General features: G+C 39.5%; 1 protein-coding gene across 7 annotated transcripts in view; it reads left to right on the plus strand.

Moving 5' to 3' along the window:
* Window positions 1-24,199, plus strand: part of arhgap44a (Rho GTPase activating protein 44a) — a 232,566-nt gene that overhangs the window by 188,891 nt on the left and 19,476 nt on the right. For 5 of the 7 annotated variants that reach the window (XM_028818565.2, XM_028818568.2, XM_028818567.2 and 2 more), the window contains 2 exons: window positions 2,971-3,168; window positions 19,244-19,768. The exons of 1 other annotated variant lie outside the window; for it this stretch is intronic. In XM_028818565.2, coding sequence (XP_028674398.1) covers window positions 2,971-3,168; window positions 19,244-19,768 — 723 coding nt within the window. The remainder of the gene's footprint in view (window positions 1-2,970; window positions 3,169-19,243; window positions 19,769-24,199) is intronic. One more of the 7 variants, XM_028818570.2, reaches the window with a different exon arrangement.

Genomic DNA, 24,199 nt, shown 5'->3' on the forward strand with positions numbered 1-24,199 from the left:
CTTCAGTAGGCCAAATGGTCAGATTTAAAGGGTAGATGAGTAGAAGAATCTCCTTCCTGTTAATCTTTGACTAATTTGTGTGTCTTCTTAGCTAAGCAAAAACAGGGAAAAGTATGAAAATCAACATTCAGTTATTCCTTTTCTAGACGGTGCAGCTTACATACACAGAGAAATTAATGGAACCAGATTCTAAAAATTCTTTGGACTAATAATTTAGTGAAATGATGAGAAGTAATGAGTGAAGAAATGGCTCCAAGTGATTCTTTGTCCATGCTGGACTGCTCTGCTAGGGCGAAGTGAGCAGGGGGCAAAGCCCCCTAGTACATTCATGTTTATATATAGTGTGTGTGTGTGTGTATATATATATATATATATATATATATATATATATATATATATATATATATATATATATATATATATATATATATATATATACATACATACAGTGGTATCTTGTGATACGAGTGCCCCAGCGTACGACTTTTTTGAGATACGAGCCGTCACTAGGTCGATTTTTTGCCTTGAGTTACAAGTCAAAATTCGAAATACGAGCCATCAAAGAGCTTGTCGCCGCACATTTTGAGGAACTGACGACGGAGGAGTTGACGGAACTACAGATGTGGCAACATACAGAGGTTCTGCAGGAGATCGGTATCGCGGAGGAGGCAGAGGTTTATGAGATTTATGAGGTTACCTCATAAACCTTTATGAGATTTACCTTTATGAGGTAACTTTATGAGGTTACCTCAAAAAGTGAGATAAAGGAAGTGTTTGCAATATAGGAAAAAGTTTCGAACTTTAAAGAAAAGAAACACCCTGAAAAAGTTGCAACTGATCGTGCAGCGGCGCTATTTAATGACACTTGCCTAACTCATTTCAGAAACATTCTGAAGGGGAGGACTAAACAAAGCTCCTTGGATAGGTTTCCTTTGAAACGCCTTGAGAATGAAAGTGAGGAAAGCGTGGCAAAAAAGAAAAACAACTAGTGAAGAAGAAAATTAAGTTAAGCAAAAGTGAAAGAAAAAAACATTACAATACACTAATCGGCTTCGCCAACATCTGTTTATTTCTTGAGATTCTCTTTTATGTATTAGGTTTTATTTTGTTTGTATACAATATTTGTTCATTATAAATACATTTTTTTTATGTTGAAAACATTTAACAAAAAATTGGGGTGTTTTTTTGGGGGGCTGGCATGAATTAATCTCATTTCAATTAATTTCAATGGGGAAAATTGATTTGAGATACGAGCATTTTGACTTACAAGCTCAGTCACGGAACGAATTAAACTCTTATCTCAAGGTACCACTGTATATATAAATAGCAGTGGCCCTAACACTGACCTCCAATGGACACCACTCTTAATATTAGCCAATTCTGACAAGGTTCCTCATACCATAACCTTCTGATTACTGCCAATTTTGCTGCCATCTATAGACACCCTGAACTCCCACTTCTTAAAAGTTGATGCCCATGCTCTCATGTGGCACCTTACTTAATGCTTTCAGCTTTTGTAGAAACCTCACACAGTGACTGGTTTGCTTGCTGTATCTTAACCAATCCATCCTTATTCTGGTGCGTCCAAAAGCGAGTCGCAGACATTCTTGTAAAAGTATAAACCTGGAGTTACTTCCTGATTAGTGAATGGGAACTGACATGCAGACTCGGCTCACATGACCTCTCAAGCATCCATTGCCCAGATTTTTTCTTTGGACACGCCAAAAAAAAATAATCATGAGTCCGTACGCCACTTGGATTGTACCTGAACATGTCTCCTAACTTGCAAGTGGCAACATTTGTGACCTTCAACGACATTCATTTGATTTTGTGCTGATTTGAATCCCCACTCAGGAGCTTACAGCTCAAGATCAAACAATCACATAGTGTACGGCCGTCCTTAAAAAGACTGACAGGAAAGGAATCACCGCCCAGATAAACTGTTCATTTAACTGGGGCACCACCAGCGGGTACGATGTTTGAGTATAGCATGTTTGTTCTGAAAAATGCTTTGTTGACCCCACACCCTCAGCTGTGAGTTTGAGACCCTGGACCTAGAAGGTTGCTTCTTACTGTCCTTTTTTTTAATATTTGTAGTATCATTCATATTTTGGTAAGGTCATTTTATTTGACAATTTTTTTCACATTTTCAATCTTCAGCCATTTTGTCATTAGAACCTGTATTATGTTAGTCTTGAAAAAAAGACAGGTATTTTAATTTTTTGACAAAGCATTATTGCTTTTTCTTCTGTTTAGCTTAATATTACCCAGATATGTAATATCAACACTATTTGTACTTTGCAAAGAAATTCTCATTTGGCAGTATATGGTACACTCCAGCGGTTCTTCAGTACAGTCTACACTTGTGTACTTTGCACTTTAAGGATTTTGCTGAACCTGGTTGATTTTGACACTGACTGTCCCTGCACAAGTCACATGAAATAGTAGACAACAACTTTCCAAAGCAGCAGGAATTTTGTGAATTATTTCATTCTGTGTCTATAATACTCTATGTGTGTCTTTTTGTGGGCCAAAGGACATGGAGATTATCATGCTGCGATTTTACCTCCCAGTTGTCCGCTCACTTGCATTTGTTAAGAACAGTGACGAATGTGGATGAGCATGTTTTTCCTTAAGATTTATAAAGACTGAGGGCCCTATGGAACTGGGGTTGCCTGTTGATCCGTTTTAATTTTCAGACCAGTGTATTAAAGCCTGTAGCTTCTGATTCTGTCTGTACCCAATAAGTCACCCCTTATTACGCAAGATCACAATAGACCTTTTCCACCATAAACATGAACAGGATATTTCAAGATGGTTGCAATGAAGGCTGAATTCAAGAAACTAGGAAAACAAGAGCCTCTGCAGCTCTGCTGGTAAGGTGTATGCCTGTGGCCTCCATGACAGACTCTGCCCTTTTTTTGTGTGTATTCTCCTGCTGGCTGTTGAAGGTGTATCTTTATCTTGCAGCATGGGAGTCAGGGTGATGGACACATCTTGGGTGTCCCGCAGGGGGTCCTCCTTAGTTCGCAAGACGTCCTCTACGCCCCCGAGTGTCCAGCCCCCTGCTCCACCCACAGATCCAGCTTCTCTGTCTCAATCTTTCATCCCTGAGCAACCCTCTCCTTCCCCTACACCTCCTCCTAATGGTGGCAGCGATCGGGCCAGGTAAGCGGCTTTTTGGAGGCTTGGGTTTCTCGACCTGTCAGCTTTTTTGTGCTTTCCTTCTTAATGGTCTTTTATTCCAATATTATGATGTTTCCTTCTTGCTCGCTCATTTTTCCACTCTTAATAATTTCAGTTCTTACTGGTATAGTTGGAATGGGGGCAGTGGGAAGGGGTGGAGATATTTCTGAATTCTTATGCTCTTTTCAGAAAAGTCTCAATATGTCCTCCTTTTCTGTCAGAGGAGTGTAGGTCTTCTATATGTTGGCAAATGGTACATTTTTATGGATGGGTCAGCTAGCATCACCAGTCAGGTAGAGAATGATCAGTCAGAAAGAGAGCTAAGTGCACAGATTGTAATATGATGGGAAATAAAAATTCAAAATGATTACAAAAAAGGAACAAACAAAAATTAGTAACATGTAATATAGATATAAAATAAGTTGAAAGATTTATAAAGAAATAGCAGATTTTGATCAGTTTTACTAATTTTATCAAATCAATTAAATTGGCTGCTTGCAGTTTATTCATCCCTGAAAATATTCCATTTTGTTAAGTGGTTGCCCAGCATCTCATGGCTCCTTTTCTGCTTATTTTAAACAATGTATCATAATGTTTTTAGCATTTTTATGCCTCTGTGTGTGTGTGTGTGTGTGTCTTAAATTATTCAGGGTGTTTGACATCAGGTAAAAGAAGACTTTTTAGTTCATTTAATTTAGTCAAAAAAGAAAATAAACTGAAATTATTAAGAAAATGACAACCCCTGGTTTACTTTGTTAATCAGACACCAGGCAGAACAACCGAGCAAACGTAATTAGTCACCTAATTTAGTTTTCAAAATGTAAAAGTCCCAGTTGGTAAAGGTTTTCATGTTTTAGATAGATAGATAGATAGATAGATAGATAGATAGATAGATAGATAGATAGATAGATAGATAGATAGATAGATAGATAGATAGATAGATAGATAGATAGATAGATAGATAGATAGATAGATAGATAGATAGATAGATAGATAGATAGATAGATACTTTATTAATCCCAGGGGGAAAGTTTTAGGGACTCTCTTCATTGTCCAAACATGTTTTGAATGTCCATGGGAACTTCATCTGTGTGATAATTGTAGAAGGATACCTTAAACTGCTTTTAGAAAGAATATTAGAAAAATGTCTTTGTGGTGATCCAAATGAAAGCATTGGTTAAATCGGTGGATATAATTAAACTGAGTGGCTGGCCTGTGTAAGACCTCGACGCCGACTGACACCAAAGCTAGGCCTACATCTTCCGTGCTATAATCGAAGAAACATTGCCTGTGCACAAGGGTCTGTGAACCTCTGTTCCATGGCCCCTTTGTCCAGTTTAAGATGAATGAGCATGTATGAACATGCAGCCAATTTCTCATTTGATTAAATAAAAAACCTGTTTATGTGATCAAATTTCTATTGAACTGATCAAGACTAGCGAGTCAATATCAACCATTTTTAAATCACTAAATCTAAAATAGAATAACAGAGTCATCCCATGACATCCCAAAAACAAAAGATAGATAGATAGATAGATAGATAGATAGATAGATAGATAGATAGATAGATAGATAGATAGATAGATAGATAGATAGATAGATAGATAGATAGATAGATAGATAGATAGATAGATAGATAGATAGATAGATAGATAGATAGATAGATAGATAGATAGATAGATACTTTATTAATCCCAATGGGAAATTCACATTCTTCAGCAGCAGCATACTGATACAATAAATAATATTAAATTAAAGAATGATAATAACACAGGTGAAAAAAACAGACAATAACTATGTATAATGTTAAAAATTAACGTTTACCCCCCCTGGTGGAATTAAAGAGTCGCATAGTTTGGGGGAGGAACGATCTCCTCAATCTGTCTGTGGAGCAGGACAGTGACAGCAGTCTGTCGCTGAAGCTGCTCTTCTGTCTGGAGATGATACTATTTAGTGGATGCAGTGGATTCTCCATAATTGATAGGAGCCTGCTGAGCGCCCTTCGCTCTGCCACAGATGTTAAACTGTCCAGCTCCATGCCAACAATAGAGCCTGCCTTCCTCACCAGTTTGTCCAGGCGTGAGGCGTCTTTCCTCTTCATGCTGCCTCCCCAGCACACCACTGCGTAGAAGAGGGCGCTCGCCACAACTGTTTGATAGAACATCTGCAGCATCTTATTGTAGATGTTGAAGGACGCCAGCCTTCTAAGGAAGTATAACCGGCTTTGTCCTTTCTTGCACAGCGCATCAGTATTGGCAGTCCAGTCTAATTTATCATCCAGCTGCACTCCCAGATATTTATAGGTCTGCACCATCTGCACACAGTCACCTTTGATGATCACTGGGATAAAGAGCGTACACCAAAGATAATGAACTTGTTTAGCCACAGGAGAAGGCACTCCTGTGGTAGAAATCTTTACCTTAAATATATATATATATATATATATATATATATATATATATATATATATATATATATATATATATATATATATATATATATATATATATACAGTTAAGTCCATAAATATTTGGACAGAGACAACTTTTTTCTAATTTTGGTTCTGTACATTACCACAATGAATTTTAAATGAAACAACTCCGATGCAGTTGAAGTGCAGACTTTCAGCTTTAATTCAGTGGGGTGAACAAAACGATTGAATAAAAATGTGAGGCAACTAAAGCATTTTTTGAACACAATCCCTTCATTTCAGGGGCTCAAAAGTAATTGGACAAATTAAATAACTGGAAATCAAATGTTCATTTCTAATACTTGGTTGAAAACCCTTTGCTGGCAATGACAGCCTGAAGTCTTGAACTCCTGGACATCACCAGATGCTGGGTTTCCTCCTTTTTAATGCTCTGCCAGGCCTTTACTGCAGCGGCTTTCAGTTGCTGTTTGTTTGTGGGCCTTTCTGTCTGAAGTTTAGTCTTCAACAAGTGAAATGCCTGCTCAGTTGGTTTAAGATCAGGTGACTGACTTGGCCATTCAAGAATTTTCCACTTCTTTGCTTTAATAAACTCGTGGGTTGCTTTGGCTGTATGTTTTGGGTCATTGTCCATCTATATCATGAAACGCTGCCCAATCAATTTGACTGCATTTAGCTGGATTTGAGCAGACAGTATGTCTCTGAACACCTCAGAATTCATTCGGCTGCTTCTGTCCTGTGTCACATCATCAATAAACACTAGTGTCCCAGTGCCACTGGCAGCCATGCACACCCAAGCCATCACACTGCCTCCACCGTGTTTTACAGATGATGTGCTATGCTTTGGATAATGAGCTGTTCCACGCCTTCTCCATACTTTTTTCTTGCCATCATTCTGGTAGAGGTTGATCTTGGTTTCATCTGTCCAAAGAACGCTTTTCCAGAACTGTGCTGGCTTTTTTAGATGTTCTTTAGCAAAGTCCAATCTAGCCTTTCTATTCTTGAGGCTTATGAGTGGCTTGCACCTTGCAGTGCACCCTCTGTATTTACTTTCATGCAGTCTTCTCTTTATGGTAGACTTGGATATCGATACGCCTACCCCCTGGAGAGTGTTGTTCACTTGGTTGGCTGTTGTGAAGGGGTTTCTCTTCACCATGGAAATGATTCTGTGATCATCCACCACTGTTGTCTTCAGTGGACGTTCAGGTCTTTTTGCGTTGCTGAGTTCACCAGTGCTTGCTTTCTTTCTCAGGATGTACCAAACTGTAGATTTTGCCACTCGTAATATTGTAGCAATTTCTCAGATGGGTTTTTTCTGTTTTCACCGCTTAAGGATGGCTTCTTTCACCTGCATGGAGAGCTCCTTTGACCGCATGTTGTCTGTTCACAGCAAAATCTTCCACATGCAAGCACCACACCTCAAATCAACTCCAGGCCTTTTATCTGCTTATTTGATAATGACATAACAACGGACTTGCCCACACCTGCCCATGAAATAGCCTTTGAGTCAATTGTCCAATTACTTTTGAGCCCCTGAAATGAAGGGATTGTGTTCAAAAAATGTTTTAGTTACCTCACATTTTTATGCAGTCGTTTTGTTCACCCCACTGAATTAAAGCTGAAATTCTGCACTTCAACTGCATCTGAGTTGTTTCGTTTAAAATTCACTGTGCTAATGTACAGAACCAAAATTAGAAAAAAGTTGTCTCTGTCCAAATATTTATGGACTTAACTGTATATATATATATATATATATATATATATATATATATATATATAGTATATTAATAATCAACCCAGAGAACCAGGCAGGAGGAAGCTTGTCCATTGCGTCTTTTATTTCTCATCTTGAAGAGGGATTCACTCCATCACAGCAGCCTGTGATGGAATGGTCACAAAGTAAAGACCGAGAGCTATATTTATAGATAACTGAATTTACATAACTTGCATTCACTCTGATTGGCTAAAAGACATGAGGTGTTTTAGCAAAGAGCAGTAACCAGTTACATGCCCCAAAATAAAAGTCTCTCATTTCTACTACATTCTTGGACCTTACAATACTTTTTAATACTTCTTGAGTTCCTGTCATGTGTGCATCACATCTGTCAAGTCTTATTGGGTACATGATAGTCAGACAACTTCTGCAACCATCACCCAGAACCTTCTTGTTCTTTGTTGTTCACTTGACCTTTATTTGGTTTCTTGATTTGCTTGAACAAAGAACCCTTTTATACTACTTCTAAAAGAGATGCTATATTTTAATGTGGAAAGTATGCCAAAAACACTTTATGCACAATAACTATATTACCCCTAAATGACTATGTGACCCCTAAGTCTCATTTTTCTTCCACACTCCCCACATGACAGGTTCTAAAGGAGTTGGGGTGGAGGAGCACAAGTAAAGAACAAACAAAAAAAGGACAGCTCATGATGTTAGGTAGACGTTGAGATGTCTGCCACTAGTCATTCATTTCCCATTCAGAAGCATTGCATCCTGGTTCATTGAATGGTAGTTGAAATAGTCAAGAGGGGTTTCTGTCTTTGACCACTCTTCTCTTAAAACATGACAGATTGTCTGAACAGTTGATTCTATTGGAGGAACCAGCAGCATTCAATATCCATAACATAACAGAGACACTTTTGTTTTTAGGGCCTTCACCAAAGATAATGTACTTATTCAAAATCAGGAGAAGACATTCCCTACATGACCGGCCCAAAATGAGAGGGGACAAATAAAAAACATACAAAAAAAGACGGATCATGGTGTCAGGGAGATATTGAGATGTCTACCTCTACTCATCCAACTCCAATTCAGAAGCTTTTTATCCAGGTTTTTCATGGACATTGGATGGCATTTGGAACATTCATTGGGGTCTCAGTCATGTTTTAAGAGAAGAGTGGTTAAAGGTAGATTATCTGAAGGATTGATTCCAATGGAAGAAACCGCAGCATTCAGAATGACAGGGCCCCTGTTTCTGAAAACCCAAAGCAAGGTCATGAATACACAATTAGGACATGGAGATCTTCAAGTCCAATGTCTGTTTAAGTTCACTTAGTATAATTTGTGAGTTTAACACAGAGGCGCCCTCCTCAGAGAACACAGGGGTAGGAGTCAGTTCTCTAAAATGGAATTTAAGTTCTGCGTAGAGTTATTGATGAAGATCCTTGACTCCAAACATAAAAAGCAGTGTGCCTGCATGTGATGGATTTCAAAGATGGCCGACCTAATAGGTTTAAAGTCATGTGTGTGGTTTACAGAATTATACTTTTTGAGAACAAACATTACAGCCACACCCAAGGGAATCCCTTCCAACCCATCATGTAAAAATTAGATAGATAGATAGATAGATAGATAGATAGATAGATAGATAGATAGATAGATAGATAGATAGATAGATAGATAGATAGATAGATAGATAGATAGATAGATAGATAGATAGATAGATACTTTATTAATCCCAAGGGGAAATTCACATACTCCAGCAGCAGCATACTGATAAAGAACAATATTAAATTAAAGAGTGATAACAATGCAGGTATAACAGACAATAACTTTGTATAATGTTAATGTTTACCCCCCCCCCCCCCCCGGGTGGAATTGAAGAGTCGCATAGTGTGGGGAGGAACGATCTCCTTAGTCTGTCAGTGGAGCAGGACATTGACAGCAGTCTGTCGCTGAAGCTGCTCCTCTGTCTGGAGATGATCCTGTTCAGTGGATGCAGTGGATTCTCCATGATTGACAGGAGTCTGCTCAGTGCCCGTCTCTCTGCCACGGATGTCAAACTGTCCAGCTCCGTTGAAGTTGAAGGGGTAGCTTTGGCACCTCTCTGTACAGATCTCTCCACATATGGCTTCATTACATTTAAATACCTCAACTGCTTGAAGGGTTTTTTGACCGTTCTAGTGTTATTTGATGATTATATACCTTTATATTATTATAAAACTTAATTTTTTGGTATATAATTGGAATAAAGCACTCTGTGAAATGCATTTTCTAAATCAAAGATTAATTGATTATCACCTTGTAATCAAAACCTGATGCCATCTTTCTGCTGGACGTGGCATTGTGAGCGTTGCACATTTTACTTTAGACTTTGCAACAAACTCACCTGCTTCTGCAGTGATGCTTTTTTCCCATTCTGTGTAATTTTCTCCTGGAAAACCAGAAAACATATAAAAGATTTTGTGAGTGAAAGGGGAATATGTAGCTTATTTTTAAGTAAAAAAAAAAAAAAAACACACACATTTTAGTTATTCCTAGCTATACCATGTGATCAACACCTCCCCCTCGTTTTCCCAAGTCCACAGTGCTTTTCGTTTTCACGGTTGCTGTCAAGTTTAAAATAGCAGTCTGACCTACCATCAGCCAATGCAGGTACATTCTCCTTTTCCTCTGCAGGCCAAGCAACACAGACAGTCTTCACCAGCTAATAGAGCAATAGTATGCCTAACAAAGCTACAGAAACAAATATCTCTCTCTATATATATATAAAAGAAAATCCTGGAATGAAAAAGCAAGTCTACGATACGTGATCTTCTCGGAAGACATTTTAAACACCCGCGAGACCAAAGACACGCCCTATTTACAATCAATCAAATAGGACCATAGGCAGCAAACCATTCAGTCTTGTGAAGGATTTGAGCAATTCAGAAAATAAGGAAAGTAATTATCAGCCCGGAACAAGTGGAATTGAAAAAAAAGCAGGTCCAATAAGGCTCAGAATTAAAAGACAATGAGTAAAAGAAAGTAGAACTTCATAAAGACCCCGTTTACAAACATTGATGCTAAACACATGCAGAGCAGGTTAGAGACTATGAAACCAGTGAAATTAGAAAGACTGAAAGAAAAAAAAACGTTGGCGCTATACACATGTGGCGAAAGTTAAAGGATTTGAAAGTAGGAAAATTAGAAAATATAAAAAAAGAAAGTAAAGATCGCAGTAGCGCAAACAAACAAACTGCCTCATTTAACTATGCACCAGTCTAACTTTGGTTTTGCACAATAATTACTACACTATTGCACCTTAACACTTAATTCTACTTTATTCACATAATTTTACTTATTTATTATGTTCTACTATACTGTTATCTTTCAATCTATGACTTTTTGTTAATCTAACTGATATTCTTCTAACTTTGCACAGTTTTGGATAAGCAGATCAGGATGCATTTCACTGTGTGTTGCCCTGTATAACTATGCATGTGACAAATAAAGAATCTTGAGAATTTCAAAAACGGAGTTTACCGCACATGCATTTATTGGTTACTTTGTTAATGTATATATATTTATCTGTCTGCTTATTTAAAAAGCTACATTTACCCCAGGAGTCAAAAGCGTTCTGTCTAGCCCTTGTACAAAAACCTAGACAAAAGCTGGGGTATCACCTTGGTAACCCCATATACTTTTGGAAATGTGAGAGGAAAATAACACAACTTTACAGACAGGAGTCCAATGCAGAACTCTACTTACTTTTTTACTTTGTAAAAAAAAATTACTGACTGCTGATGATGTCGATCGTTTTGTCTGTGCTGAAATTCCAAACAGAGAAACCTATCCTGACCTCAGCATATTGGGACTCGCAAGATTACAAATATTGTTTTTACAGAAGTTCTGAAATAAAAGTGAAACTATTGAAATAGGAACAATTCAAATAAAAAAAAAATCTTAAAAGTGTGTATCCGGAAAACCAAACACAGGGGATGGCGAGTGAAGCGAGCAGGGGGCTAAGCCCCCTAGTAGCAGATAAATAAATTAATGTGCTTTAAGTGGTATTAAAAATAGAGCACCGCAATAATAAAAGTAGAATTTTACAGTCTAATCTATTGTGAATGTTACCGGAATGAATCAGCCCCTTTAGCATTTTAAATGTACCGTATATACTCGCGGATACGTTCTCCCGCTGATAAGTCTGGTATTTTATAATGTCGGTCATATAAGTCGAATGCACAAAACTCACGCAATTGGTCCAAGAGATTATGATATGTTAATGCCCACCTGAGAGAGTAACCACGGAGCACACAGCCTTTTTTTTTCTATGTGGGTGCAGCAATGCGCTGTATCAGCATGTGCTCCTAACCTCTCTCTCTCTCTATTGTGCCTAAATGACCACACGGTAATCCCCGAACTTTTCCGAAGCAACATTTGCACTGATTTGTGTTTTTTGTATCTCACACCCTCATACACCTTTATCGTAAGAGCATCCCTTATCTACGATGGAGCATTCGATCAGAAGAAAATATGAAGCTGGTTTTAAATTAAACGTCGTTGAAGTAGCGAAAGAAATTGGTAACAGTGCTGCTGCAACAAAATTCGGTGTGTATGAGAAACTGATGAAGATTGGAGGAGGCAAGAAGATGTAAAAAAAAAATTAAAATGAAGTGTCGCATTTTTGAATGGGCGTATAAGTCGGCGTCTGATTTTATGATCGATTTTTCGGATTTCAAGATCTGACTGATATGCGAGTATATACAGTATGTCTCAGCTTAAAAATTATCAAAAGAAAAAGTAGACTTGTCTGATAAATGTACGCAGACATTAGACTTGCACCTTTCATTTGTGAAAATTACACCAGTCCTCAACACATCAAGACATTTCAAACATTCTGCAAAATTTGTACGGTTTATTCAATAAAATATTCAGTTAACGTTTAGTTATCAGGTATGGATATCCAAACTCTAAATTGGATGGAAGTGCATGGGCACTTTGTTTACAGCTGCTACTGTACTTAAATTGACACAAGCCATCAATAAGAAGACACAATCAAGTAGTCGTCTTCGTGTTTCTGGTTACCAGTTGATGTTACCGGCAACTCTGTTAAACGTGTCATGAAACTGGAATGTGCAAGGCAAAATTCACATAAACATGGGGAGAATGTTTACACTCTTTAGAGGGTCCTGCCATTCAGAATAATACGTAACACTGACCCCTGTGACCTCATAAAATATACATATTAGTCCAATGTACTTTAAACACATATTTATATTGTTTTTGACAGCCTTGAGGTATAAAGGACAACACTAACAATTATCAATGTATAATGAAGGATCAACAGCTGAAACATTGAAGTTGTCTTATGTATAAATGTCTACACGTGGAAGTGTGTCTGTCTGTCTTTGCGGCCCAGAAGTCAGAGGGCTCCACGTCCGAGGAAACAGAAAACTCGCTTAGCTGCTAATAACACAAGCGATGCAAGCACGTCAGCAAAACGAAACCTCAGAAGAAAGACAAAGTCGCTTAGCCACTAACATTGGCAAAACGGGTATTCCTTTTACTTTTCTTCCCGCCACTAATACACAAGTGATGTGAGCACGTCGGCAAAACGAATCCTCTTAGGAGAGAGATGCCCAGAGTAGTTCCTTTCAATTACCCGACATCTCTACATTTCAAATGTTTTTCTGACGATTTCAGTGGTTTCTAGGACCCCAGGCTTATGCAGCTAGTAGTATATAATAAAGAGTAATACACTGCCTGGCCAAAAAAAAAAGTCGTCACCTGGATTTAACTAAGCAAATAGGTACGAGCCTCCTATTGGATAATTACTGCATGGGTGATTATCTTTCAGCTAGCAACAAGTTATTTAACCCCAACTGGTGCAATGAGTTGCTTCTCATTTCTTAAACAACCATGTCGAAAGACACATCTCGTGGTCGTGGAAAAGATGTTAGTCTGTTTGAGAAGGGTCAAATCATTGGCATGCATCAAGCAGAGAAAACATCTAAGGAGATTGCAGAAACTACTAAAATTAGGTTAAGAACTGTCCAACGCATTATTAAAAACTGGAAGGATAGTAGGGACCCATCGTCTTCGAGGAAGAAATGTGGCCGGAAAAAAATCCTGAATGATCGTGATCGGCGATCACTTAAACGTTTGGTGAAATCAAATCGAAGAAAAACAACAGTAGAACTCAGGTCTATGTTTAATAGTGAAAGTAAGAGCATTTCCACAAGGGACTGGGACTGAACTCAAGGAATTGGGACTGAACAGCTGTGTAGCCTTAAGGCACAGGCATATTTAAAGATGACAATGCCAGGATTCATCGGACTCAAATTGTGAAAGAGTGGTTCAGGGAGCATGAGACATCATTTTCACACATGGATTGGCCACCACAGAGTCCAGACCTTAACCCCATTGAGAATCTTTGGGATGTGCTGGAGAAGGCTTTGCGCACCGGTTAGACTCTACCATCATCAATGCAAGATCTTGGTGAAAAATTAATGCAACACTGGATGGAACTAAATCTTGTGACATTGCAGAAGCTTATCGAAACAATGCCACAGCGAATGCGTGCCATAATCAAAGCTAAAGGCGGTCCAACGAAATATTAGAGTGTGTGACCTTTTTTTTTGGTGGCGACTTTTTTTTTGGCCAGGCAGTATATAATATGAGAATGTGGACAAATTTGTTGGTACCTTTACAGAGCTATATGCCTCATGAAAAGTGATGAAATGAAAAGCAATTGCCCCAGGTGTACCTGCAAGCTTTAGATATGTCATCAAGTGATGCAAAGCAAGTGTGACAAGAGAATCAAGTATTGCTTATACTATAAAGATAAAATGGTCTGGACAGATTTGTTGGTATCCCTAGAAAAGATCGTAAATAATTGGATTAGAGTGGTTGTTCAAACGAGCTGTTTTCATGAATTATGTCATGCATGTCTCCAATCAGCCATTCAGCCTGTTTAAATGGATAAAAGTCACCACTCTCCTGTTTGAGAAACAACAACAACATTTATTTCTATAGCTCATTTTCCTACAATTGCGGTGGGTTGGCACCCTGCCCGGGATTGGTTCCTGCCTTGTGCCCTGTGTTGGCTGGGATTGGCTCCAGCAGACCCCCGTGACCCTGTGTTCGGATTCAGCGGGTTGGAAAATGGATGGATGGATTTTCCTACAAATGATATCGCTTAAAGTGCTTTACCAGATGAAGAAAGAAAAAAGAAAAATATAAAAATAAGATTAGGCAATACTAAGTAACAAAGAATAATGTAAGGTCTGATGGCCAGGAGGACAAAAAAAAACTCCAGAGAGCTAGAAAAAAAAAATCTACAGGGGTTCCGATGCCACGAGACCACCCAGCCCCCAATGAGCTGAAAAAAGCAAAGGAGAGAGTTAACTGAGGAGATCAGAAAGCATATTCTAGACTAGCATGTTAAAGGCACAGGCTAGAAGAGCACCTCCAAGCACCTTGATGTTCCTTATTAAGACGCTGATGGTCCATGGGACTCTAGCCAACTGTCCCTGGATGCAACCACAAGAGGAAAATTGACCCTGTATTGACAAGCCCTGATGCGTCTGGCAGAATGTCCATAATACAGATGAGATAAAACTGGAGCTTTCTGGCAAATCATATACAGTGGTGTGAAAAACTATTTGCCCCCTTCCTGATTTCTTATTCTTTTGCATGTTTGTCACACAAAATGTTTCTGATCATCAAACACATTTAACCATTAGTCAAATATAACACAAGTAAACACAAAATGCAGTTTGTAAATGGTGGTTTTTATTATTTAGGGAGAAAAAAAAATCCAAACCTACATGGCCCTGTGTGAAAAAGTAATTGCCCCCCTGAACCTAATAACTGGTTGGGCCACCCTTAGCAGCAATAACTGCAATCAAGCGTTTGCGATAACTTGCAATGAGTCTTTTACAGCGCTCTGGAGGAATTTTGGCCCACTCATCTTTGCAAAATTGTTGTAATTCAGCTTTATTTGAGGGTTTTCTAGCATGAACCGCCTTTTTAAGGTCATGCCATAGCATCTCAATTGGATTCAGGTCAGGACTTTGACTAGGCCACTCCAAAGTCTTCATTTTGTTTTTCTTCAGCCATTCAGAGGTGGATTTGCTGGTGTGTTTTGGGTCATTGTCCTGTTGCAGCACCCAAGATCGCTTCAGCTTGAGTTGACGAACAGATGGCCGGACATTCTCCTTCAGGATTTTTTGGTAGACAGTAGAATTCATGGTTCCATCTATCACAGCAAGCCTTCCAGGTCCTGAAGCAGCAAAACAACCCCAGACCATCACACTACCACCACCATATTTTACTGTTGGTATGATGTTCTTTTTCTGAAATGCTGTGTTCCTTTTACGCCAGATGTAACGGGACATTTGCCTTCCAAAAAGTTCAACTTTTGACTCATCAGTCCACAAGGTATTTTCCCAAAAGTCTTGGCAATCATTGAGATGTTTCTTAGCAAAATTGAGACAAGCCCTAATGTTCTTTTTGCTTAACAGTGGTTTGCGTCTTGGAAATCTGCCATGCAGGCCGTTTTTGCCCAGTCTCTTTCTTATGGTGGAGTCGTGAACACTGACCTTAATTGAGGCAAGTGAGGCCTGCAGTTCTTTAGACGTTGTCCTGGGGTCTTTTGTGACCTCTCGGATGAGTCGTCTCTGCGCTCTTGGGGTAATTTTGGTCGGCCGGCCACTCCTGGGAAGGTTCACCACTGTTCCATGTTTTTGCCATTTGTGGATAATGGCTCTCACTGTGGTTCGCTGGAGTCCCAAAGCTTTAGAAATGGCTTTATAACCTTTACCAGACTGATAGATCTCAATTACTTCTGTTCTCATTTGTTCCTGAATTTCTTTGGATCTTGGCATGATGTCTAGCTTTTGAGGTGCTTTTGGTCTACTTCTCTGTGTCAGGCAGCTCCTATTTAAGTGATTTCTTGATTGAAACAGGTGTGGCAGTAATCAGGCCTGGGGGTGGCTACGGAAATTGAACTCAGGTGTGATACACCACAGTTAGGTTATTTTTTAACAAGGGGGCAATTACTTTTTCACACAGGTAGGTTTGGATTTTTTTTCTCCCTAAATAATAAAAACCACCATTTACAAACTGCATTTTGTGTTTACTTGTGTTATATTTGACTAATGGTTAAATGTGTTTGATGATCAGAAACATTTTGTGTGACAAACATGCAAAAGAATAAGAAATCAGGAAGGCGGCAAATAGTTTTTCACACCACTGTAAGCTTGATGTCCACAGATGAAAAATAATGAAGCTTTCAAAGAGTAGAACACCATATCTACTGAGAAACGTGGAAGAGGCTTGGTTATGTTTTGGGGCTTCTTTTGGGTCTCTTGAGTCTGTGCGGGGAACAATGAAACCTCAAGACCGCCAAGACATTCTGGAGCAAAATGTACGGCCCAGTGTCATACAGTTCTGTCTCAGTCACAGCTCATGGATCCTCCAACAAGATAAGGAGCCAAAACACAGAGTGAAAAGCACCCAAGAATGACTAAGAGCAACACATTGGATTACTCTGAAGTGGCCTTCTGTGAGCCCTGATTTGAATCTTTATGAACATCAATGGAAAGAACTGAAACATGCAGTGTGGAGAAGGAAGGCCAAACCTTCAAGCCTGACACAGCAGGAACAGTTTTCTCAGGACGAGTGGGCCGAACTACCTGAGAACAGGAGCAGACGTCTCCTTGAGAACTCCAGGATTTGCTTGTCTGCAGTAATTGTGAACACTAAAGGCTGTGCTGCAAAATATTAGTTCAACGCTCCCATTATTTTTGTCCATATCATTTTCATTTGTGTTATTATTTGAAATATTCTGTTGAATCAAAACTCTAAAGCAAAGTCTGATTTTTGTTAAATACGCAATAAACAATGACAGGTGCCAATGACTGTTCTTAGTTTCAAGTTATTTCAGAGACATTTGTGGGTTCTTGATTTTTTTTTTTTTGGAGGGGTACCAATAAATTTGTTCACTTCTATTTTAGCCTCTTTACACTGGCTGCCTTTTTTAAATGTGCTATATAAATAAATTGACATTGACATTCTTTTACATATGATGTAGAATAATTCTGAGAATTATGCATTTATATTATTTATACAGTAATGTAATTTATTGAAATGAGAGGTTTATACTGATAATGCAGAGAGATTCGAATGGCCAGGGCCCTGAATTATGATGTGTTACTCACTTAATAATGAAGCTATAGAAACAAAATAAATACAGTGCATACCGTGTAAACGATCCAATCACATTCAGTGTTGGAAATGGCCAACTTCTTCTTATAAACACGAATCGACACGGCACTCCATATTGGCAAAGGTATCTGCAAGCATTGTAGGAGTGATGGCGGCAATTTCCTCTTCAATGTTTCGCTGTAATTGTTCCAGAGTATATGAGGTTTGTTCTTGTACACTTTCCCTTTCTGCGCTCCCCAAAGGGAACGAGGTGGCCATAGTCCCTTTGAAATGACCCGATTGCCAAAAAATGCTTCAATTTGTGCCATGCTGTGAGCTGACGGGTGACAGGTTGCCCCATCTTCTTGGAAATAACCTTCATCCAGCTCATTCACAAATAAGTTTGTACATTTATCCAGGAGTACTGTGATCTTTATTTCGTTTGGATGGCTTCATTATTAAGACAGTAATGCATAGGTCCACCCTATTAGAATCCATCCATCCATTTTCCAACCCGCTGAATCCGAACACAGAGTCACAGGGGTCTGCTGGAGCCAATCCCAGCCAACACAGGGTACAAGGCAGGAACCAATCCCGGGCAAGGTGCCAACCCACCGCAGGACACACACAAACACATCCACCACACACTAGGGCCAATTTAGAATCGCCAGTCCACCTAACCTGCATGTCTTTGGACTGTGGGAGGAAACCGGAGCGCCCGGAGGGAACCCACCCAGACACGGGGAGAACATGCAAACTCCACACAGGGAGGACGTGGGAAGCGAACCCAGGTCCCCAGGTGTCCCAACTGCGAGGCAGCAGCGCTACCCACTGCACCACCATTGCCGCCCCTATTAGAATCACCCTGTAATAATACATTTTATTTATATAGCGCCTTTCCCATGCTCACGGCGCTTAAAATGAGAGGTTTGAAATATTACAGTTGGATTCATGAGATCTTGGGCCCTAATTGTTTACTAAAAGTGATCATTTTGTTGATAATGTATTTATTTAAAGCCAAATGTAGATATGTTTTGAAGAACATGGTTTGTGACAGAGTTTTCAGTTTGTTTCAATGCATCCATTTATGAAGTTCAAGTAAGCAAAAGCTAAGTGGGAGGTTTATTGCAATGCTGTCATTTTGTGTTCCAATATTTATGTGTATAGCAGTTTAATGTGTTGTATGTTAAAACTAAAAGCTTCCTAGCAGTTAAATAGCATTTTTGTCTGCATTTGCTGCTTTTCCAGGGTTGGCACTCTGCCCTCTGAGTGGCTGCATGGCCGGCTGGCATCGGCGAAGTCCGTTCCACATCTCTGGCCTTGGCCAAGTGTGGCATGGTGAAGACTCAAAGATGGCCCTGCAGCACTCAGGGAGCAGCTCCACCCTCATTGCATTGCTCGTATTTCTCCCAGATATAGTAGCTGCATGATTTTTGCTCAGGAATCTGAAGGCTTAATTTATTCCTTTTCCTTAACACTACTGCGTTAAGCCTGATTTCAAAGTCTCTTCTGCCTGTCTCGCACTTCTTTAACCTTAAAATATCCAAATTCAACAGCCTTGAACTCTTCTACTGATTTTTTTCAGACTGTCTTGCGTATGTCTTCCCTGCATCTTGCTGGGCGTCTTCGTTTTTGGTCCTCCCTCTTTAGTCATTGTTGCTTTTTTTGTTTTGTTTTTGTTTTTTTGTTTTGTATTTTTCTTCCCAAACTTGCAGCACAGACGATGTGTCTTCCAATTGGTCGGATTCCTGTTACGTCTATCCTTCCCCTGAGGATGACAGGCCCCCCCCTCCGTACCCAACCTGCTATCCCCCTCCTCACCATTTCCACCTCACGAGGGCCCAGCCATTGGCGCGTCCTGCAGCTCCCACTCCTGAAGCCGCGAGCCAGGCATCTCCTCCACCCCGGTGGACTGGCTACGGCCCTGCCTTCTCTCTTCCCTCCTCTTCTTCACTCTCCTCTCCTTCTTCCACCACCTCTCTGCCTTTAGCCTCTCAGCTTGACATCAACTCCAACCCCAAGCCCTGCTTCCTGCACCTGCCCAAACAGAGCTCTCTTACTGACGCACCCCTGCATGCTGTTCCCGAAGCTAATGCGTCACCCCTCTACATCAGAACCCCCCTTGTGCTCCCAAAACACGACCTCTCCACCTTCACCACCTCTGCTAACCTCCCCATGTCAGCCTCCCCTCCATGGGTCAGCTGTGCCTGTACCAGAGACAGAGGAGCCAGGCTGACTAGGTAAATAGACCGACACGTGAGACAAGCTCGCCATACCTGGACCACGTAAATAACCTGGGCAGTCAAGCCTCCTTGCTTTCTCAGTAGTGTTTGTTCGTTTTTAGATCTAGTATGTTCTTTCTTGTCTTTGTTTTGCTAATTTAACTTTCATTTCTTTGCACTGAAACCATCTCAGATTCTGGATAACATTTTCTGGTTTTACTTGTTTACTCATTTTTGTTCATTTTTTAAGTTTTTGATTTTTAGAAAAAGCTGGGGTTCACTTCAAAATTCAGGAGAGATTCAATGTAATTATGTGTAATGGAGCAAACTGCCTGGTGCCAACATGGTTCTTGCATGTGATATTTGAAAACACTAATCAAAGACATACACACAGATGCGTAGAGCAAGCTTTAGCTATCATAGCTGGAACATCTGGACAAGAACAGGCCATTCAGCCCAACAAAGCTCGCCACTCCGATCCACTAAAATAATATCAAGTCAAGTTTTTAAAGTTCTACTGTCTACCGCACTGCTTAGTCACTTATCTCATGTGTCTCTGATTCTTTGTGTAAAGAGGAACTTTGTAATATTTGTGCGAAATTTACCCTTAACAAGTTTCCAACTGTGTCCCTGAGTCCTTGATGAACTCATTTTAAAGTCACCGTCTCGATCCACTGGACGAATTTCCTTCATCATTATAAACACTTCAGTCAGGTCACCTCTTCATCTCCTGAATGCTCAGCTGTTTTAATCTTTCCTCATAACTCATCCCCTGTAGTCCTGGAATCAGCCAGTCGCTTTTCTCTGAACCTTTTCTAGTGCTGCTATGTCCTTCTTGTAGAATGGAGACAAATACTGCACACAGTACTCAAGATGAGGCCTCACCAGTGCGTTATAAAGCTTCAGCAGAACTTCCTTCAACTTGAACTCCACACATCAATGCGCTATATGACCTGATATTCTGTTTCCCTTCTTAATGGCTTCTGAACACTGACTAACAGTTAATAGTATCGAGTCCACTACGACTCCTTCTCATAAGGGATACTTTTGAATTTCAGACATCCCATTGTGTATTCAGACCCAATATTTTTACTTCCTACGTGTAAAACTTTACATTTACTGACATTAAATTTCATCTGTCACAATCTACCTAAGCCTGTATGCTGTCCATGTCCCTCTGTAATGACTTGACAGATTCCAAATTATCTGCCGATCCACTTGTCTTGGTATCATCTGCAAACTTGATCAGCTTGTTACTTATATTCCTATCCAAATCATATATATATATATACGTGTGCATTGAAAAGTAGGATAAATCGAGATTCCACCAACATTGTGCCCCAGAAATCATCCTGGTGTTGGAACCATTCTAAAATATTAACACTCTCTGAATGTTATTCTCTTGTTGATTCCTCACACTGTCAATCTACTGCTGTGTGAGTTAAGTGGCACCGTACTGGCTAAGTGAAGAGCATTTCCAAGATAAAACAGGTTCTTCTGGTCTAGGATTTTCTGACTTCTTGTATAACTATGAAATTCAGGTGTCTCTTTGGTGGATATGGAAAGGATCATCCTCACATACTCATTTGGCAACTGATCTGTTAGATAGATAGAACTTTACTTGTCCCCATGGGGGGAAATTTGGTTTGTTACTGAAGATCTTTAAATAAATAAATGCATAAATAGATAGATGAAGAAGATGTGTGTCCTTTTATTTAAGTCCTTACCTCTTTGATTTGGTCATAGATGTGTTGAGTCATGGGATAGAAGAGCAGTCGCCCTGGTGCAGACTTTTTGCTGATGACATTGTGTTGTGTAGCACCAGAAAAGAAGAAGTGGCGAGGAAGTTGAGGGAATAATGAAGGGCCTTGGAAGAGAGAGGGTTGAAGATAAATAGGAAGAAGACAAAATATCAGGATTCAGAAGTTAGCCTGCAGGAAGAGCTCTTGAAAAATGTGGATACATTTATATCTAGGATCAGTGGTAGCCCCAGATGAAAAGCTAGATGTAGAGAACCCACAGAGTGTAATGTGGATGGAACAATTGCACGAAGGCTTCAGGAGGGTTGTGTGATCTATATAAGAAAGTACAGGAAAGTAGGTTGAAGTGGTATGAGCATGTGATGAGGAGAGATAAGGAACATGTGAGCAAAAGAGGAAGAACAGGGGAAGAGAAAGCAAGGGAGGCCAAAGGAGAGGTGGATAGATAAAGTAAAAGAAGATCCAAAGGAAAACGTCTTAACTGATAAGGAGGTGCAGGACAGAGCTGTGTGGAGAAGGCTGATCAAGCACATCCACACCACATAGTAATAAGAAAAGATGAAGAAGACGAGACCTACTCTGGGGTCTGAACACACACCAGAATGACTAAAAGGGAAGAAAATTTTTAAATAAAAAACATCTGACTTAGCAGACCCGGTCACAGTGAGGCACTGTACATGCATAATTCTGTTGGTATAAAGGGTCCAAGTCATTTTTCTTGACACACTTCTGCTGAGTAATCCATTGGCTGAAAGTACTCAGTCTTAGTGTTTCAGAGAGAGGATGTTATCTGAGGGATATCTGTGTTGTCATGTCCGTCATCTGGAGACAGAGGTTTTATTATCCTGGGTGATGCTCCTCCTGCTGAACAGTAAAGCCTAAGATGCATACATGCCCATCCTGTCAAAAGACTGCACCTTACAGAACTACCAGAACCTTTTAGCACTTAATTCTGTGGGTCTGTGGAGACCATGGTGAACGATAATTCATCACATCATTTTTGCTTGCCTGCATTACACACTAAATCATTGTCTGTTTCCTTTGTGCTACATGCTGTAATGAGACATTGCCAACTACAATGAGTGATGATTGTACTGCATCCTAACAATGCTCTTCTGATCCATTGTCTTCCCATCGTGCGGCTTATAATTAAACTCTCATTCTAAACTGAACTTTACAGTGGGTCATAAGTTTACTTTTAGGTAATTCCATATAGATCTGTCATAAGGTGATAATGTTCTTGTTTCGAAGCCCCATGATTACCACGTTTATCCTGAATCAACAGCACATTGAGCTGTCTTCGATATCGTTGAAGCTCCCATCAAATGCGTCCCTACAGTCGGCTGTCCTTCAGAATTAAAGGCAATGCACACATTTATACCGGCACCTCAACATGCTGTAATGTGCTTCATTTATTCTGGAAACTTTCTGAAAATGTTCGTGTGCCCCGTTTGAAAAACCTTCTTGTCACTGCCCGCATGTGCACTATTCTAAGATCACCCGTGGTGCATCCTTTTTCTAATTTTTAAGAACAATAGGGTACCCACAAATGTAATGAAAGCGCCAGGTCAAATCTGAGCGAACGTTATGAATGTGAGTGCTTTGTAGCCCATACCGGGATGTCCATGAAGTACTGCCGTTCTCACAAGCATCTGACATCGCATTTACATCATCCATAATGTTAACACAATTTGAAGTGCACCCCAATTTTATTATTTTATATATTAACTTTTTTTTTTTCTTTCAGTTATGTTTTACAGAAATCGGCACAGTGTAATGTTTTAAAATTTGCAGTGGAATTTGCCAAATTTCTGACTCGAAACGGCAGACCGCAATTCTGCCGTCGCTTCGAGTTTCCATTTTCTGCAAATTTTACATCATGCCTCATGCTTTCTACCTGGCTCTATACTTTGGTTGTTATTTAACTCTGGGCTTGAAGTGATCCTTTAAAATTACATGTTTAAAAGATATAACAATTATAAAAAAATTAATTAATGAAGAAATATACGCCTCTTTTCTATGGGTCCATGGTATAGAGCGCAATTCATATATAGTGAAGCATTTAGTAATAATGTCAAAAAGGAAAAAGATGCACGTTGGATGTAAAAAAAGAGAGCAACATGTTAGATTTAAGTGCATGATTATTAAATTTATTGTTTGTTCACTTCGTTGAATTTATGCTAAGGTCATTTTGAATATTAACTGCTAGATAATCTTTCCAATTTTGTTTTTCTTCTAGATTGAGCACAGTCGCATGTAAACCAGATTTTTTGTGAATAAGGAATGTTTTACTAGTAAACAAGTTTTAATAAAGTGCATTAATGTTTGTATTTGGGATTCAATTAATCGTTAATTAGGATGGAGTGCAAATCCACATAGCCTGACGCTGTTAGATACTATATATCCTACATTTTTAAATAGCAGAGCATTCAGAATTTGCACTCTGTCATATACACAGCCCACTCCAGTTTGAAAGAGGGAAGGGGATATTTGGTAAGAGACAATTAAATGTAAACTGGAATGTTTTATTTGGATATGTTTAGGAAAATATAAAAGTGTGTATAAACACCTTCCTTTTGTATTCTTCAACCGTGGTTACAGAAAAATGTTGAAATTATGTTGGAATCGATGTTGAAATAACAGCCGTGAGCTTGGTAGAACCTTATGTTATGGTAGCTCCACAGTAATT

This window comes from Erpetoichthys calabaricus, chromosome 14 (genome assembly GCF_900747795.2).
Source record: "Erpetoichthys calabaricus chromosome 14, fErpCal1.3, whole genome shotgun sequence".
NCBI lineage: Eukaryota > Metazoa > Chordata > Cladistia > Polypteriformes > Polypteridae > Erpetoichthys > Erpetoichthys calabaricus.